General features: G+C 40.6%; 1 protein-coding gene across 1 annotated transcript; it reads right to left on the bottom strand.

Moving 5' to 3' along the window:
- Positions 1-734: 734 nt before the first annotated feature.
- Positions 735-13,220, bottom strand: LOC142163225 (uncharacterized). The gene is made up of 3 exons (XM_075220489.1): positions 12,687-13,220; positions 11,419-12,497; positions 735-840 (listed from the first exon to the last, which is right to left on the bottom strand). Exons 1-3 carry the CDS (start codon positions 13,218-13,220, stop codon positions 735-737), a joined length of 1,719 nt encoding a protein of 572 aa, XP_075076590.1.
- Positions 13,221-20,251: the final 7,031 nt, after the last annotated feature.

Raw genomic sequence — 20,251 nt, 5'->3', positions numbered from 1 at the left:
AGTTCGGCCAAGCACATCACAAGTGACATGATTTAAAATGAGCAGTATGGTGATAACTGAAGTTCAGGCGGTAAGGTGATTTTGGAATTTTGAGAAAATACAAAGGTTTAGCAACTTTCAGAATGAAAACACAATGCAACAAGAGAGTGCAATAGATTCAGACCATTCAGAGATTTTGTGGTCCATTTTTAATCAAAAGGTCAAAAATTCTTTGTTAGCCCGAAGCAGCCAATCAGAATGAAGCATGGTAGTGGCAAAAGCAAACACCTTCAGCAAGGATGCCACAAACTAACCGCCACATTTTTAAACTAGCGAGATTTTCTTTGTTTGAAACAGGGGCAAGAATTTTTGTTTGCTTTACAAGAATCCTCCATGAAGAAAGCTTGTTCCAAGTAAGTTCAGTTTTAAGTTTTCAGGACCCTCCTGGATAATGAGACTTAGTTTCAAGTTTTCAAGACCCTCCTGGATAATGGGATTTAGGTTTTAAGTTCTAAGGACCCTCCTGGATAATAGGATCAGGCTTTAAGTTTTCAAGACCCTCATGGATAATGGGATTTGATTTAAATTTTCAGTACCCTCCCGAAAAATGGGATTCAACTAACACTCACAAATGTTCCTGGTACAAACTAGGGCACAAAATTTTCTTTGTTTTGTCTATATTGTTGTGATTGCAGGCGCCCACCTGGAGAATGAGGGAATTTATTTCAAATTTTAAGTTAGTTATAGGCGCCCACCTAGAGAACAAGGGAATCCACTTCAAGTTTATAAGTTAGTGGCAGGCGCCCACCTGAAGAATGAGGGAATTTCGTTTCAAGTTTCAAATCAGCAGCAGGCGCCCACCTAGAGTATGAGGGAATTCATTTCAAGTTTTAAGCAAGTCACAGGCACCCACCTGGAGAACGAGGGAATTCATTTCAAAGTTTTATGTCAGTGGCAGGCACCCACCTGGAGAACGAGGGAATTCATTTCAAGTTTAAGTCGATCGCAGGTGCCCACCTGGAGAATGAGAGAATTCATTTCAGTTTTAAGTCAGCCGCATGCGCCCACCTAGAAAACGAGGAAATTCATTTCAGATTTACTTTCAATTCTCAAATACAAGAGGCATCAGGAGCCCGCCTCAAGAACAGGGTCAACTTCCAGTTTTCTTCAAATTCATGTCAGCAGGATGCCCACCTAAAGAATAGGCTGAATTTTCAATTTCATGTTTAAGGATCAAATGGGGATTCAAGGAAGATTCAAGACAAGAAGTTGATAGGACCTTGTATTTTTCTTTTATTTTTTCTGTAATTTTTCCTTTTAATTTTGATGTAATGGCAGGAACCGAGGACTAGAACCTCGACGGCACCTCAACCGGCTCTCCACCTTGGTATACTCCATCGCTCTTCTCACTTCTGAGCTATACGTGGCTTGATTCCTTTATAGCCAAGGATATGTAGGCAACTCAAATACTAGGGCTCGGTTACATTCTTCTTTCTTTTAGTTTTTGGTCTCTCCAAATAAGGGTCGAGTCAAAAACCTATCTCGTCATTTTTTGTCTGAAATCTCTTCGTGTTTCCAGTCAAAGAGGGGCAGCTGTAGACATGTAATTTTTGACTCTCCCCGAAATTTTATACATTTTAGTACTTCGATATTGGTTTTAGGCCTAATATCGCTATTTTGATTATTTTAAAACCTTTTGCTTTATTTTATCTTAAAAATAAAAACTAAAAAAATATTTTCAATTATTTTAGTTAATTGGTTTTTACTATAAACTTTTAATTTTTCTTAGTTTTCATAAAATTAAAAGATACAAAAATAGTCTTGGCATTTTATTTTACAAAACGAAAAGAAAAGAAAAGAAGAGATAGTAAGAAAGTTTCAAAAAAAAATTATATAATATTTTACTTAATTTAATGTGATTTTTAAGATGTAAGGTTTTAGTATATATTGAGTATTATTTAAATTTCATTGATATAGTTGTCACACCTCCTTTTTACAGACCCGAAGGTAGTACAAGGGAGTTTTTCCAATTAAAGTGACATTATTCGAAATGGGATTAATTTATTCAATTTTGTTCAGAGTCGCCACTTGGGATAGTTTATTTGGTATCCCAAGTCACCGATTTATTTTAAATCCCAAATCGAGGAAAATTTCGACTTTCCTTTTTGAAGTCTGCGAACCAGAAATTCTAAATAAGGAACTCTGTTAACCCGGGGGAAGGTGTTAGGCATCCCCGGATTCCGTGGTTCTAGCACGGTCGCTTAAACTATTATAATTGGCATATTATCTGATTTTAATACATGTTTTAAACTATTGTGCATTTTTACCTTATAACCGCTTTTATTTAATTATTGTTATATATTGCGAATCATGTCACGAGAACCATAGTCTCGATCTACAATATGTTTAAATTTTTTTTTAAAGATTAAATTGTGGTCGGGTCACATAACTGTACCCCCGAATTTCAGTAACTAGGTGTCACAAACTACGTTACGGGAACCGTACCCGTAGCTATGATAATTATTCAATTAACGCACATAAAGTAAACTACGAAAGTTCAAACCAATTTCTAATTTTTTAGCTTGCGTTTTCTATCTCTTTTATACATACACGAACATATACATACTTCAAAAGTTTTTGTAAAAAAGGAAGATATATATTTAAATTTGCTCAACTTATGTAACTTAATGTACAAGTCATGAAAATACATAGACTAGTAAAAAAGAGATTGGATAAATCAGGAGGCAAAAAGTCCAAGAACCAGAAAACGTGAGGCAGTGAGGATAGGGGGCAAATTTTGACGTTAAACTAATCAAATAAATAAAGTAGATTGTGGTTGTAAAAGCTGGAGTGCACAAACAACTCATTAACAAACTATTGAGGAATCATTATGCCTACGATTTGAAACATGTGATACTATATATCTTTGTATTTTTGCTACTAAAAAAAACTATATACCTCATGATGCCGCTTATCTTATTTCTGAAAGTGGAGTATAGAATATAATTTACGGCTTGTTTGCTATTAAAAGATAACCCTTGCTGGCTATCAGATCCTCGATTTAAGAGAAAATTTGCTTGGATTTTACTCTCTTCCTCGATGACAAGAAGTGGAAATTAAAGAAAATGAGTAAAGACTCCCAAAGTAAATAACAGATTCCAAAATCTTTACAGCATTTACTTCGTCAACATTTAATCTAAAGTTTAACATTTTCGATTCATTACACTACTTTATTCAAATGGAAACCAAACATTCATCCATGACACACTAGAATAGCAGAAATCGTATTTTTGAGCAAATCCAAAAATCTAAAAGGAATTCAATAACTTTATATAGCCATTCAGCAAAATATAATACAAAGGATTTGGGACTAACCTAACAGAGTTAAGCGGGCACCAAGAGATAAGCCAAAGAAAAGCAGAATCCAAATCACATGAGGAGCTCAAGAAGCAATTTTCAACAGTAGCAACAAAGCAACAAACTTTTACCCGAATCCAGCTGAAAATTTTAAATTTTGAAGCCTTTGCTTTCAGCTCTTTTGAGTGTGAAGAACTTTTAAAGTGAGTCTCTCAAATGTTGGGTGTGAATTCAGGTGTGCATTTTCAGAGAAGCTTCCATGGTAAAATGAGTGTGTGCGACCGTTTTTCTTGGGAAGAAAGGATGAGATCTTTTGTATTTGTCTGTTGCTTGGAAAAAAACTCCAAGAAGAAGAAGAGAGCTCTCTTGTAAAATGCGTCCTTTTCTATATATAATTTTTTTTAAGGTGAGGTCTTTATGTGTGTGTTATAGGTAGAGAGAATGATGAAGAGTGGTGGAGGAAATATTTTTTGGGGAGAGTGGGGAACATGAGTGGGGAAAATGGGGAAAGTGGGTAGTGAGTGGGGAAAGTGGGGAGAGTGGGGAACATGAGTGGGGAAAATGGAGAAAGTTGGTAGTGAGTGGAGAAAGTGGGGAAAGTGGGTAGTGAGTGGAGAAAATGGGGAAAATGGGTAGTGAGTGGAGAAAGTGGGGACAGTGGGGAAAGTGGTGAGTGAGTGGAGAAAGTGGGGAAAGTGGGGAGAGTGGGGAACATGAATGGGGAAAATGGGGAAAGTGGGTAGTGAGTGGAGAAAGTGGGGAAAGTGGGGAACATGAGTGGGGAAAATGGGAAAAGTGGGTAGTGAGTGGAGAAAGTGGGGAAAGTTGGTAGTGAGTAGAGAAAAGTAGGAATAAATTCAAACATGGTCAAAAATAAGTTGCTCACAGCTGCCCCTCTTTGCTCAAAAACATGAAGAGTTTTCGGGCAAAGATAAAGTGAGCAACTACAAGCAATTTTTGTCCGTTTGAAACTCAATTTGGAAGCATTTTGAAAAAGTTTGACCGAACCTTGCTTCGGAGGTTGCCTACATATCCTTGGCTATAAAGGAATCATGTCGGTGTAGTTCTGAAAGTTTTTGTAGCTGGGATTACCGGGAAACTATGGTTTCACTGCTGTTGCTGCTGTTTCTGCTTGCTGAGCTCCTTATTACACAAAAAAAATGGAAAAATAAAAAGCTAAACTAGCTAAGTCTATCAACTATGAGTTACAAGATTCTCATCTATAAGTCTCTTGAAGCTTGATCTTGAGTCTTAGCTGGTTCTTGCTGTTGGACTCCGATCTGAATCTTGATGCTCGTTAGCTGCAATCGCTGGTTCATTCTTCAGCTTTTGGATCAAGGCAGGACATGCGAAGCTTGTGACTTCAATCCTATCTTGAGCAGTCCGCATCTTTTCTCCGCTTCTGCACTTTAGAGCTCACTTCATTTTTCTTGTTTTTCTTTTCTTTTATTTGAAAAAAGACTTCTTTTTTTGGTCGCCTCGAAACTTGTCCCTCAAGGTAAAAACCTGCTTAGGCACCAAAACAAACAAACGAACGAAATTTTTCAGCCCCAGTTTTCACTAGGAAAATTTTGTGAGTTATTGCAACAAAATCTAAATTATTTCTTTTATTGAAAGCAATAAAATCGGGATTGTGTATCCCAGAAAAAAAGAGATTAGGGAATGGAGACCCTATATCTAAAATGATATCAAATGGGGATCGGAGGCCCCAAGTTGGAAATATTACCAGGTTATGCTGGAAAAAATGATCGGGTTATGCCGGAAAGTCTTCGGGTTATGCCGGAAAAGAAAAATGTCTTCGGGTTATGCCGGGTAAGACCACTGGTTATGCCGGGAAAGTCATCGGGTTATGCCGGGAAAGTTATCGGATTATGCGGAAATAAAAAAGGTCATCGGGTTATGCCGGGGAGGTCCACGGTTTATGCCGGGAAATTCATCGGGTTATCCCGGAAAAAGGAAAGGTCCTCGGGTTATGCCAGAAAATTCATCGGGTTATGCCGGAAAAGAAAAAGGTCCTCGGGTTATGCTGGGGAGGTCCACGAGTTATGCCGGGAGAAAAGAAAAAAAAAAGGTCCCTGGGTTATGCTAGGGAGGTCCACGGGTTATGCCGGGAGAAAAAGAAAAAAGTCCCTGGGTTATGCCAGGGAAGTCCACGGGTTATGCCGGGAGGAAAAGAAAAAGGTCCTTGGGTTATGCTAGGGAGGTCCACAGGTTATGCCGGGAGAGTCATCGGGTTATGCCGGAAAAGAAAAAGGTCATCGGGTTATGCCGGGGAGGTCCACGGGTTATGCCGCGAAAGAAAAAAAAGTCCTCGGGTTATGACAGGGAGGTCCACGAGTTATACCGGAAAAGTTCATCGGGTTATGCAGGAAAAGAAAAAGGGTCCTCGGGTTATGTCGGGGAGATCCACGGGTTATGCCGGGAAAGTCATTGGGTTATGCCGGAGAAAGGAAAAGGTCCTCGGGTTATGTCGGGGATCAACTAGAGAGTGGAACTCAATACTAAAAGAGATTACCAGGTTATGCTGGCAGTGACTAGGGAATGAGACCCTAGGTGGGAAAAGATTACCAGGTTATGCTGGCGTCGACTAGGGAATGAGATCCTATGTTGGAAAGGACGTAGCTAGAGATTGGAGACCCTATGCTACCATGATTTTGAATTTATCTTCTTATTCTTTTTATTTTTATTTTTTATCAATCTTCATTTTATTTTTATTTTTTTATTTTTTTTTATTTTTGAGTTTAAGAAAATGAGTAAAAAATGCAGGAAAGAATTAGGAGGAGACTTCCCTTTTGGGTTGATTATTGCAGCATAACTATTTCTAACCCTTGCGCATTTCCTTTTGGTTGCACCTGCTTTTTGCATGGTTGCTTTGGATTGCACCTGTTTCAATTTTTCAAACAAAGAACAACTGTTAGTTTGAAACGGTGGTCGATTTTGTGGCCTTCATTGTTTTTGATCACTTAATCTCGGCCTAGCTCTTTTGGTGAGAACCTCTGCTGCTTGCTGAAGATTGATCTCTCTCCTAAAACCGAGGAACTCAACTTTTAAAACGTTCTTAACGGCGGTTCAACCGTGCGGGGCTTTAGCCCTTTCACTTTAATCCACCTCTAGGTCTTTGACTTCGAATTTCTTTTCATTTTCAATAACTCTGGTTTTAGAGCATCGGCTATTATGGCCAGTCGGGATCGACTTGATGCACCCGTTGAGGCTGGGGTACTTTTCTTTGGACTTGGTTTTTATCAAGCAGAACTCTGTAAAACCAATCTTGCCACATTTTCTTTGTATTAGTTTCGGAACAAATTTAGACCGAAAGAGGTTCAAGGAAAAGTAAACAAAGGACAAGAAAATGAATTTAAAAGAGAAGCATCCCTTTCGGGGAGGAAGGACGGACTTATCTGAGGTGCATGCAGACTTCAAATAGACATGACATACTTCTTGGACTAGACAACCGATCCGCACAAATATCCTATATTCTCATAAACCCATTGCGACCCGTGTTTCAAAACCGAGAAACCTTGCCAGGACTCTTTCAATACCAATGGTGGTGAGGGGTTTCTTCTTTTCGATCGATGACGCCCTTTGTGGGTTTTCACCAATCGATCTCTCTCATTTCTCTTCTTACCATCACCTTATAGTGCTCGTTACGGGTTTTCACTAACAAGACTCTCTCATTTTCGATTTCTCTGCTCGCCATTGCCTTATGGTGCCCGTAGGTTTTCACCAATAAGACTCTCTCATTTTATTTCTCTCATCTTGATTGCATCAGATCCATGCAACTACGTTCTTTAATTTTGAAAAACCTTTTGCCGATTGATCGAAAGGACTTGAAACAGGTTTGGGTAAAAAGAACTTGGATCGAATTACAACTTTGGAACCGTTCGGGCGGGATCATCGCCGAATTATTATAACGTCTGCCCCAATTTCACTTTTGGGGAAATTTGGATTTTTGTTTTGGTGTGACTGAACCCCAGGGAGAGGCTTCCAACGTATCCTTTCGGAATCAAGTCGAATGTAGTTCAGGAAACTTTGTTTTTTATTTTTCTTTTGTTTTTCTGTTTTGTTTTGTTTTCTCTCTTTTTTTTAATGACACTTTCAGGTTCCAAAGAGGGTAATGAAAGAAAGGTAAACGGCTCAAAGGGTTAGCAAAGGATTGGAGTTTTTGGGGTAGCGAGAATGAAAGTCTTCGTTATCCCAATCGGATAATGTTATTGCTACAGAAGGATTAGACATAGTACCTTTTGACCGCATCTGCATTTATAGCTGTTTCAGAGTAATTTCCTTCAATGTCTCCCAGATACAATGCCCCTTTTGGCAACACTTTTCTGATGATGTATGGGCCTTTCTAGTTAGGAGCAAATTTTCCTTTGGCTTCATGATGATGGGGGAGAATACGCCTTAAGACGAGTTTCCCCACTTCAAAGTTTCTAGGCTGCACTTTCTTGTTGTAGGCACGAGCCATTCTTTGTTGATACAACTGCTCGTGGCAGACTGCAGCCATTCGCTTTTCATCGATCAGGGTTAACTGTTCCAAATGGGTTTTGACCCACTTATTGTCTTCAATTTCAGCTTCAGCAATGATCCGGAGAGAAGGGATTTCAACTTCTGCGGGTATTACGGCTTCCGTGCCATAAACCAAAAGGTACGGGGTTGCTCCGACCGATGTGCGCACAGTAGTGCGATACCCCAATAATGCAAACGGCAACTTTTCATGCCACTGCCTGGAACTTTGAATCATCTTTCTCAAAATCTTTTTGATGTTCTTGTTTGCTGCTTCGACGACACCATTGGCTTTGGGACGATAAGGAGTAGAGTTCCGATGCGTTATCTTAAATTGTTCACATATCTCTCTCATCAAATGACTATTCAAATTTGGAGCATTATCCGTAATGATAGTTGCAGGAATACCAAAACGGCAGATGAGGTTGGAATGCACGAAGTCTACTACAGTTTTCTTGGTGACATATTTGAGGGTAATTGCTTCAACCCACTTTGTGAAGTAGTCGATAGCGACCAATATGAATCTATGCCCATTTGAAGCTTTCGACTCAATCGGCCCAATGACGTCCATACCCCAGGCAACAAATGGCCAAGGTGCTGACATGGGATGCAGTTCTGTAGGCGGTGCATGAATAAAATCACCGTGCACCTAATATTGGTGACATTTTCGGACGAAACTGAAGCAGTCCTTTTCCATAGTCATCCAGTAATAGCCCGCTCGCAGGATTTTCTTTGCTAAAACATACCCGTTCATGTGGGGTCCGCACACTCCTGCGTGTACATCATACATGATTCTTCCGACTTCTTTGACATCAACACATCTTAACAAGTTGAGGTCCGGAGTCCTTTTGTACAAAACATCACCGCTCAGGAAGAAACCACTTGCGTACCGTCTGATGGTTCTCTTTTGGTCCCCACTGGCTTGCTCGGGGTACTCTTTAGTTTTCAGAAATATTTTGATATTATGATACCATGGCTGAATACTTGGTTCTACCTCAGCCGTATTACAGTAAATGTGCCTTTCCCGGATTTGGATTTCCAAGGGATCAATGTGGGCATTTCCTGGGTATGGCAGCATCGAGGCCAAAGTAGCAAGTGCATCGGCCAGTTCATTGTGACAATGAGGGATGTACCTGAACTCTATTGACTTGAATCGCCTGCTAAGATCTTCCACATGTTGCCTGTAGGGAATAAGTTTGACATCTCGAGTCTCCCATTCTCCCTGAGCTTGTCGGATAATCAGATCTGAATCTCCCATGATTAACAATTCTTCGACATCTTGGTCGATTGCCATGTTCATACCCATAATGCAGGCTTCATACTCGGCAGTATTGTTTGTGCAGAGAAACCGAAGTCGGGATGTGGCTGGATAGTGCTGACCAGTAGGTGAGATCAGGATTGCCCCAATTCCAACGCCTTTTGCGTTCACAACTCCATCGAAGAACATTTTCCAAGCACCGATGTCTTATGATGTCATCTCGATTGAATTCACCTCCTCATCTGGAAAGTAAGTACTCAGAGGTTGATATTCATCATCCACAAGGTTTTCAGCTAGGTGATCTGCTAAAGCCTGGGCCTTTATTGTCGTGCGGGTGACATAGAATATGTCAAACTCAATGAGCAGGATCTTCCATTTTGCTAACCTCCCTGTGGGCATCGGCTTCTGGAATATGTACTTCAAAGGGTCCAACCTGGTAATGAGGTAAGTGGTATAGGCCAACAAGTAATGCCTAAGCTTCTGAGCGACCCAAGTTAGAGTGCAGCAAGTTCTTTCCAACAAAGTGTATTTGGCTTCATAGCTGGTAAACTTCTTGCTCAGATAGTAGATGGCCTGCTCTCTCTTTCCGGTCACATCATGTTGCCCGAGGACGCAGCCAAAGGAATTTTCCAAGACTGTCAGATACAAGAACAGAGGCCTTCCCGGTTCAGGTGGGACCAAGACTGGCGGGTTCGACAAATATTCTTTGATTTTGTCAAAGGCTTCTTGACACTCATCCGTCCATTTAATCGCTGCATCTTTCTTTAACAGCTTGAAGATGGGTTCACATGTTGAAGTCAACTGAGCAATGAATCGGCTAATGTAATTCAACCTTCCCAACAGGCTCATAACCTCTTTCTTGGTTCTTGGAGAAGGCAAATCCCGAATAGACTTTATCTTTGTTGGGTCTAGCTCGATGCCTCTCCGACTGACTATAAATCCCAAGAGTTTGCCAGACGGAACTCCGAATGCACATTTCCCCGGATTTAGCTTCAACTCATATTTACGTAGCCGCTCAAAGAATTTTCTTAGGTCCCGAACATGGTCGTCCTGGGTTCTGGATTTGATGATCACATCGTCCACATACACCTCTATCTCTTGATGCATCATGTCATGAAATATGACAGTCATGGCCCTCATGTAAGTTGCCCCGGCATTTTTCAAACCAAAAGGCATGACCCTGTAACAGTAGGTGCCCCAGGGTTTGGTGAAAGCTGTCTTTTCCGCATATTCTTCATCCATCAACACCTAGTGATATCCTGCATAACAATCCACAAAAGACTGTATTTCATGTTTGGCGCAGTTATCAACAAGGATGTGGATGTTTGGTAGAGGGAAATTGTCCTTAGGGCTTGCTTTGTTCAGATCTCGATAGTCAATGCACACCCGAATTTTCCCATCTTTCTTTGGCATGGGAACTATGTTAGCCAGCCATGTGGTGTACCGGACCACACGGATCACTCCCGCCTTTAACTGTTTTGTGACCTCTTCTTTAATCTTGTCACTGATATCAATTTTGAACTTCCTATGTTTTTGCTGGACAGGGGAATAATCGGGGTAGGTTGGCAACTTATGGACCACTAAATCGACATTTAATCCTGGTATGTCATCGTATGACCAAGCAAACACATCTTTGAATTCAAACAAAAGTTGGATCAATGCATCCCTAGTTCTTTCATCTGTGTGAATGCTTATCTTGGTTTCTTTGATTTCTTCAGAGCTACCCAGATTAACCGGCTCGGTTTCATTTAAGTTCGACTTAGGTTTATTCTCAAATTGTTCCAATTCTCGATTTATTTCCTTAAAAGCCTCTTCTTCATCATATTTCATTTCTTGATTCATTATTTCACAATTAGACAGCATGTTTGGATCTGGGCATGAAGTCCGCAAGCATGTCATGTTATTTAAAGCCGCATTATTAGAACTGAAAGAAGAAATAAGAAAAAGTAACAAAATCAGAAAGAATAAAGAGAGATGAACAATGAAATATTAATTTCATTTCATTGAATTTTGAAGATAACAGGGTTTACATTAGCATTTAAAGACAGGAAACTAAAAGAAAAACATCCGAGTTACACCCTGAAATAACTCCTGATGCAGAAAAGGTGGCAGGACTAGACTATCGGGATTCCCGCCTGATTGGGAACGGAGTAGCCTTCCAGTTTTGCAACTTGGTATTGGGCCCCATATACAGCACCTCAACGGTGCTTGAGCCTTCTCCCGGCTGAACTATGTGGGTTTCATACAGCATTTGCCTCATAGCCCCACAGATTTCTTCAATTTCCTCGGCCATGAAGGCCTCATCTTCTTCTTCTTCATTGTACTTGGGCCTGACAAATGTTCTGTAGAGATGCGGAATTGGCTGAGATAAAACCCAACCATTGCTCTTTCGTTGATTTGCCCACATCACATCAGCTTTTGTGGCGTGAAAACCCACACCGAAGAACTTCTTGGTGGCAAGTAAGGTGATAGGTTCGGTGATACCTTGCAATGATGCCCTGAGCCCCTTCCCGGGTTTATAACCATGCCTGATCATTTCCTTGGCAACCATAATTGACGCTTTTGAGAGAAAAGGCTGAGGGCAAGGGCTTCCTTCTTTATATTGGTCTGCGACCACAACCTCGAAAACTTGATAGACTATATGTTCACTACCTTCCCTAGCTTCGAGGCATGGGACCGACGGGACCCGATAGATCGATTGCTCATCCTCTCCGTGGACTATGATCTCCTGATCTTCATATTCCAATTTCACCATCTGGTGGAGAGTGGAAGGTACGACTCCTGCCGTGTGAATCCAAGGCCTTCCCAAGAGGAAATTATAAGAAGTATCCATGTCTAGGAATTGAAAGGTCACCTCAAAATCCACAGGTCCAATAGTCAAAATCAAATCAATCTCGCCTATGGTGTCTCTTTTGATGCCATCAAAGGCACGAACACATATGTTGTTGGGACTGATTCTCTCAATCTTGATATCCATTTTTTGCAGAGTTGAGAGAGGGCAAATATCTACTCCGGAACCGCCATCCACCATGACTCTCTTCACATAGTACCCCTCACATTTAACTGTTATGTGGAGGGCTTTGTTGTGGGTGGCCCCCTCCGGGGGCAGGTCATTCTTGCTAAAGGAGATCTGATTGATTGTGAAGAATCTTTCTGCCATCCTCTCCAGTTGTTCCACAGTAGTTTCAATCGGAATGTAAGCTTCATTGAGGGTTTTGATCAACACTTTCTGATGTTCAGTTGAATTCATTAATAGAGACAACAAAGAGACCTGAGCATGAGACTTTCGGAGTTGGTCAATTATCTCGTAGTCCGCAGTTTTCATTTTCCTGAAGAACTCTGCTTCTTCAGCACTAACTGGCTTCTTGAGTGGGAAACACTTCTTCGTGGCATTATTCACTTCCTCCAGATTGAGGTATTTCTCAGCCGGGTTAGTTTCATTTACTTCTCCCAGGACTTCTTTTTCTTTGTAGGTTACTACCGCCTCGTTATAATTCCATGGGATGGTAGTAGGATCTGTCATGGGCCTCTGCGGCGCGCGGCCAATAACCACGGGCTCATTCAGCCTTGGTGAAATTATTGGCCCTCGTACCACATAAGTTCCTTTTGGCACATACATTTTAGATCCTTTGTTCAGCTCAAACCTTCTTGGAGGGCTCAATGTCACTTGTCCTTTCCTAGGACACCGGGGCACATAAAGGATGGCATCTTTCGAGGGTACTACCTCAGTTTTGGTTTCCACTGTTTTTTCTGTATTTTGAGGGGTGGGTTTACTCTTCTTCTCCCCTTTTTCTTGCTTTGCATCAGCCTTTGGATTTTTCTCGACGTCGGCGATTGCAATGATGGCTTTCAAGGCAGGATCAAACTCTTTATCTTCGCAGATCATTCCAATAACCGGTCCATTGTTGTGAGCCGGTAATGGGTTGTTGGTCACATTAGGAATGTCTTCATCCTTTAACACTATCCGTTTTTGTTCTATGAGATTTTCAACAACCCTTTTCAAAGTCCAACAGCTCTCAGTGTCATGCCCTTCCACCCCAAAATGATAGGCACATCGAGCGCCAGGTTGGTAAGAGGGTGACTCTGGGTTTTGCCTATTTGGGGGTACGGGTTGTAACAAACCCATTTGGACCAATTTAGGGAAAAGCTAGAATATGACTCACCAATAGGTGTGAAGTTCGTCTTCTTGGGCGACTCCCGAGTACGGGCATTGTAGGGAAAATTATTTTGTGGAGGTCGGGGATTATACTGAGCTTGATGAGGAAGTTGATTTCTGGGAAATTGAGTTCAGTTTTGGTGAAATTTTTGTTGTGGCCTAGCGTGTGGTTGTGCATTCATCACTGCGTATGGCTGAAGATCCATAGCATAGGCCGCATCTTGATGGGGGTAGTAGTGTTGTGGGGTTCTTTCAGAGAAATGAAGTCTGGCCGAACGGGGTTTTCTTACACTCGAAGTTGCCATTGATACTTCTTCCTTCTTCTTTCGGTTTGCTACTCCTCCAGACCCGCCTTGGATTGCTTAGGAGGTAGCCCTTATAGCAGACTGACTCAAGATTCGCCCTGTTTTCAACCCATTCTCAACCATTTCACCGATTTTGATGGCTTCGGCAAACGGCTTTCCCATTGCAGACATCATGTTTTGATAATAATCAGCCTCTTGGGCTTGAAGGAACACACTGACCATTTCTGTTTCGTCCATTGGAGGCTTGACTCTGGCCGCTTGTTTGCGCCATTTGACAGCATACTCTCGAAAGCTCTCCGAGGAATTCTTCTTTAGATTTGATAATGAATTCCTGTCAAGGGCAATGTCGATGTTATATTGAAACTGCCTGACAAAATCCCGAGCCAAGTCGTCCCAGATATGCCAATGAGATATATCCTGATCCATATACTATTCAGAAGCAATGCCGACCAAAGACTCTCCAAAGTATGCCATAAGAAGCTCTTCTTTTCCGCCCGCTCCCCGCAACTGGTTGCAGTACCTTTTGAGGTGGGCAATGGGATCCCCATGCCCTTCATATTTTTCAAATTTTGGGGTTTTGAAACCCAAGGGTAGATGTACGTGTGGGAACACGCACAGGTCAACGTATGATACGCTCTTTTGCCCACTCAGACCCTGTATATTTTTGAGACTTTGCTCCATGCTTCTCATCTTTTTGGTAATTTCCTCTTGTTCAGGTATTTTTTCGGCTTTTTCCTGCCCTGCGGTAAACTCGTACCGGGGCGGCTGAGGGTAAGCATTGGTAGTAAACTGGGTAGGTTCCAGTGGGAAAGATGGTGCTTGAAATGTGAAGGAAGATGAATCAAAGTTAGGCCTAGGTAAAGCAGGTTGTGCCATAGCTGAACAAGCTGGAGCAGTGAATATGTTTGAAGCTGCACTTGAAGCTAACACCTAGGGGCGAGACTCAGAAGGTGTTCCAGCAAAGTGGGCTGAAATGGTAGGATACCCCAGTGGGGTATTTGGATAACTCATGGGGATGTTGGAGGTCCCACTTGCCCTGAGAAAAAGATCAGGGAATCCAGGGATCGCACTTGGTGGTTCTTTTCCATTGGCCCATGCGTCCCACATTTCCATCATGCGGAGACACAGAATTCTATTTTCCTCAGCAGTTGCTGACTCAGAAGTTGGGATGGTCGAGATCGGACTATCCTCTGGAATAGGAACTGTTGGCAGAGGAATTTCCGAAGACATTTCAATGCTTCCTTTTGACCTTGTGAAGTATGAATGTGAAGCCAGACTACCACAAAACCAACCACCTTACTATAGAACCTAACTAACAGTAAACAACAAACCGGTCAGTTTGAAGCAATTAACACATAGGTAATCGCACGTTGGGGTGTGATGCACCTATACAGTTAAATGTGTTTCTACATGTTTCGCAACGGTTGCATGTTTCATCCCGGCTCTGCTTATTTTCCCCAATTTTCTTTTTCTTTCCACTTTTGGCTTTTGTACTTCTCCTCTTATTCCTATTTTCCACTCTTTTCTTTCCTCTCTTTCCTTGCTTTTTTTTTCGTTTTTCTTTTGGTTTTTCTTTGGCTCTCTTTTTCACATCCCTCTCTTATTTGAGTTATTTACAAAAATGTGACCGGATCCGATGAGAATTGCCTACGTATCACGATGCCACGTGAATCAGATTATTACGCAGTTCAAGAAAAACAAATGCGAAAAATAAAGAAATAATTTTTGGGAATTTTCAAATTTTCATTAATAAAACTCCTAAACTTTCTATTACAAAAGACTTCCAACTACTTATTTTCTTGGAATTTTAAAAACTACCAACAGACTCAAAAATAATTTCCAAAATACAGACTCAATAAATGAAAAATCATGAATACATCAATGCTTCAACTCCTGGGGCCCGTGGGACATCATTCGGTCTCACTGGCCTACGTGCGAGATACCCTTGAAGCCGCTCCAAATCACTCATTATCTGGCGGACAAATGTCATTACAGCAGCGAAGAAAGTGGTCTAAGTCATATCCTCACATGCGTGACATTTCATGACGATATAGTAGGCAATGGCTCTAACCCTATCTCGGACAATACCCTTTTCTTGAAGTAAACGCCCGATTTGCTGATTCCGAGCTTCCAACACTTGAGTGTCATGATGATTTTGATTCCGCAATTGTTGCATATCTTCGTCCATTTGGGCCATCAGAGCATAACAATGTTCCCTATCGGCTTTAAAATTCCTGGCCTGTTTGTCCGCCTCATTTTCAAGGGTGGTTAGCTTTCTTTTTAAATTGGCGATTGTCCCCTCATATTTTCTTTTCATTTGTCGCACAAACTCTGCCCGCCCTTCTGCATTCTCTGCCAATTGTGCTCGGACTTTTGCTAGACAAGCCTCAGATTTTTCTAGGTCATCTTGACACTCAAGTACTTTCTTTCTCATACCGCTTATAAGCATTTCATCTGCCCGGCTTCTTTCCAGGTTTCTAGCAACTATTCTCATTTTATGGATTTGAGCTTTGAGAGCTTCGTTTTCCTGAGTTAGCTTTTTCTTTTCCCCTTCATCTGCGGCAGCTTGGATACTGTGGCCAAATTTGAGGTCCCTGATTTGTCCCTCTAATTTACTTATCTTGGCCCTATAGCTTTCTTCTTTTGCCAACCAACCCCACTGTTCATGCGAGTTGTTAGTGAATTGTTGGACATGGGGTCTCTTAGCAGGTCTCTCGGGCTCTCGAGGAATTTGAAACCTTTTGCCAAACCAAACCATATAATTGGGGTCCACCTCACCTCTAGCTAGATCCCGCACCATAGTCTTGGGTTCGAGAAATCTGCACTCATTCCAAACTTGGCGAACTCTTCCTTCTAGAAATACAACCTTTGGGCCCAATTCGACGACATGTACACTCAAATCTTTGTCATGGGGGACGGTTTGAAATCTTCCCAGTTGGAGCAAAACCCTGTGAGGAGTATATGGCTGGATGCTCCGGATGCCCATTAGGAGAAAGTAGCACACTTTAGCTGACATGTATACGACTTCGGTGGCAGGGAGCCATCCGAACATCCACTCAATTTTATCCGAAGTTAAAGAACTCAAGTGTGCAAACCAAGCTTCGGTACCCTCTGGAAATTCAACCCCCACCACTCGGCTTTCAAATTCTTTGATGTAATCCAAACCGATCATGCTGTAGTTCATATACCCGACACGGTGGCGGAGATGTTCCAGTATCCACAATTGTAGTAGTAAGTTGCAGCCTTGGAAGAATTTTTCCCCTTCTCGACAGATGGTCAAAGCTCGGTAAATCTCAGATAAGATCAGGGAAACCAAAGTGCCATTAGCTTTCTTGATTGCGACATCAACCATTCCCACGAGGCCCAATTCTGTGTTGTCGTCTTTTCGCGTACATATTATAACACCCAAGAATGCTACTATAAAAACCAAACCCCGTCTTGCCTCCCATTTATCTTTATTTCCGGCATGGGTCAGACCAGTATTCGGTGCTTCGAAACCTTGGGGATTGCCATAGCGTTGGTACAGGAACTGGAAAGTGCAAAACCCTTCAGATAAATTCTCATCCTGAATATCCCGGCTAATACTCAACATATCCAGAAACTTGTGAGTAGATACTGGTCTCGGTGACACCGGGTACCGACTTCTAAAGTTTCCGCTAAGGCCGGCATAAACCCGCAATTTCCTCTAGCGTGGGTGTGAGCTCAAAATTAGAAAAGCGAAACACATTGCGAGTCGGATCCTAAAAAGGTATCAAAACTTCAATCACGTCCAATCTTGGCTTGATGTTCAAAAGTCCGACAAGACCACCCAAAACTTTTATCACAGTTCCTCCGCTACCTTTTCCTAGGTCATTCCACCACATGTGGAGCTGTGAGGGGATCTCTTCAAGAGCTGCGAAGGGTTCGTTTTCATCTGTGCTCATCCTGCACATTTATTAGGGTGATTTAATTTAAAAGGTTATGACTCATTTTGACTCAAGAAAAGGTTATCACTATTTTTTTTTAATTTTCATAAAAAATCCGGCTTTGCAAATACGGCCTTTCAGTACTTCGGGGAAGAAGATTTTAACGTTGTGTTTGCTAAACGGCCAAAACCTTAAAAAAACTACTAAAGGTGGCTGTTCTTGCAAAAACGGGCTTCCGGCGCCCTTTTGGGGACATTCAACTATTTTAGACAAGAATGACATCACCTTACTTATTTACAATCAAAACAAAATTTTTTTGTTCTTTTTGGGCTATTTTTACAAAAATAAAGTTGGACTCGATGGGGGTTGCCTACGTATCCCACATCCGGGGAGAATCAAACTGGCGTAGTTCGGGAAGACCAGAAATAAAGTAAATAAACTAACGCTTTTTTTTTTGGAAATTTCGAAAGAAGAAAGATTTTTTTTTTAATTTAGACTTTTATTGTTTTTTTTTTTGGAATTTCAATAGAAAAAACTTCTAAAGAAGAAAGAAAAATATTTTTGGAATTTTATTTTGAATCTATGAAAGAAATGCTTCTAAAAAAAATAAAATATTTTTGAATTTTGAATTTTCTTTTCAATTTTGAAAGAAGAATGAAAATATTTTTGGATTTTTGGAAGAAATTAAAAGAAAATATTTTTGTATATATATATATATTTTAAAATAATTAGGGTCTAAAGAAGCAGTAAAAGAAAATATTTTTGTATATTATAAACAATTAGGGTCTAAAGAAGCAGTAAAAGAAAATATTTTTGTATATATTTTTTTAAATAAACAATTAGTTTCAAAAGAAGTAATGGAAAATATTTTTTTTTTGGATTTTTTGAAAATTGGAGTCTAAAAAAAGACTTTTCTAGAGAGGAAGTAAAGGAAAATATTTTTGATTTTTTTTTTTGAAAATTATGGGCCGGAACCGATGAGGTTTGCCTACGTATCTCACATCCGGTGAGAATCAGACCCGCGTAGTTCGCCAGTTTTGACAGAACAGGGGAAACATGGAAGTTGAAAACTTTGGCTCATTTGGAGATGACTTCTTCTTTTTTCGGAATTTCGGCAGAGTTTCAGAATTTTCTAAATACCTACCTCTCACTCCTATATTATTATTATTTTTATTTTATTTTTTGATTATTTTTTTTTATTTTTTTTTTTGATTTTCTTCCTCTGTTCTAGAAGCCGGTCAACATGCAAGCCGAAACAAACAGACGCGCAAGTAGCACGTAAGATGCATTAGGATAGTCTTTTTCATTTGGGTACACCTGTCCTAGACAGACCCAACCCCTGTGTTGAGTCTCCAAGGTCAAATGCACGTGATGCAAACAAACGTTCCTACTAGGGATCCGACATGAGGCTTGTTATACTAGGTTTAAAAACCTGAGTTTATTGTTCTAGACCTGGCTTACCCGAGCGGACAGCTCGAGCCGAGGGGGGGCAGCGTACTGGGAATACAGAAGCTTCACCGGCTTTGCAACTTGTCCAAACCTCGTTCTAAAATTGGGATAAGACTCTAACAGAAAAGAAGTCACACGAAGTGCACACTTCCCAGATGATTTAGAAGACTCAGAGAGAGGAGGGTTTCGTAGCAATTTATATACAGTCCAAACAATATCAAAGCGGTAAAAGCGACATTTAGCACATTAGGCTCAACATGTAAAAATCAAATAAAACAAGCCAACTATAACAGTTATTCTAAGCTCGAATTCTTGAACCCTGAACCAGAGATTCTGGGCACGATTCTTCCCAGCAGAGTTGCCAAAGCTGTCACACCTCCTTTTTACACACCCGAAGGTAGTAAAAGGAAGTTTTTCCAATTAAAGTGACATTATTCGAAATGAGATTAATTTATTCAATTTTGTTCAGAGTCGCCACTTGGGATAGTTTATTTGGTGTCCCAAGTCACCGATTTATTTTAAATCCCAAATCGACGAAAATTTTGACTTTCCTTTTTGAAGTCTGCGAACCAAAAATTCTGAATAAGGAACTCTGTTAACCCGGGGGAAGGTGTTAGGCATCCCCGGATTTCGTGGTTCTAGCACGGTCACTTAAACTATTATAACTAGCATATTATCTGATTTTAATACATGTTTTAAACTATTGTGCATTTTTACCTTAAAACCGCTTTTATTTAATTATTGTTACATATTGCGAATTATGTCACGAGAACCGTACTCACGATCTACAACATGTTTAATTTTTTTAAAAAAAGATTAAATTGTGGCTGGGTCACAAAACTGTATCCCCAGATTTTAGTAACTAGGTGTCACAAACTACGTTACGGGAACCGTACCCGTAGCTATGACAATTATTCAATTAATGCACCTAAAGTAAACTACGAAAGTTCAAACCAATTTCTTTTTTTTAGCTAGCGTTTTCTATCTCTTTTATACATACACGAACATATACATACTTCAAAAGTTTTTGTAAAAAAGGAAGATATATATATTTAAATTTGCTCGACTTATGTAACTTAATGTACAAGTCATGAAAATACATAGACTAGTAAAAAAAAGATTGGATAAATCAGGAGGCAAAAAGTCCAAGAACCAGAAAACGTGAGGCAGAGAGGATAGGGGGGCAAATTTTGACGTTAAACTAATCAAATAAATAAAGTAGATTGTGGTTGTAAAAGCTGGAGTGCACAAACAACTCATTAACAAACTATTGAGGAATCATTATGCCTACGAGTTGAAACATGTGATACTATATATCTTTATATTTTTGCTACTAAAAAAA

Source organism: Nicotiana tabacum, chromosome 8 (genome assembly GCF_000715075.1).
Source record: "Nicotiana tabacum cultivar K326 chromosome 8, ASM71507v2, whole genome shotgun sequence".
NCBI classification, from domain to species: domain Eukaryota; kingdom Viridiplantae; phylum Streptophyta; class Magnoliopsida; order Solanales; family Solanaceae; genus Nicotiana; species Nicotiana tabacum.
Note: the sequence above shows the minus strand (reverse complement) of the source record. Positions and strands in the feature narration are given on the sequence as shown.

Bases quoted from the DNA above. Each gene is read 5' to 3' on its own strand.
- LOC142163225 (XM_075220489.1), bottom strand. From the start codon at position 13,220: ATGGGTTTGTTACAACCCGTACCCCCAAATAGGCAAAACCCAGAGTCA. The intron at 12,498-12,686 runs GTACGAGGGCCA...CTCAATCTGGAG, and splicing joins TGCCAAAAGGAACTTATGTG to GAAGTGAATAATGCCACGAA. The intron at 841-11,418 runs GTACAATGAAGA...CTCATACTCTAG, and splicing joins AGAACATTTGTCAGGCCCAA to GTGGGCGCCTGCTGCTGATT.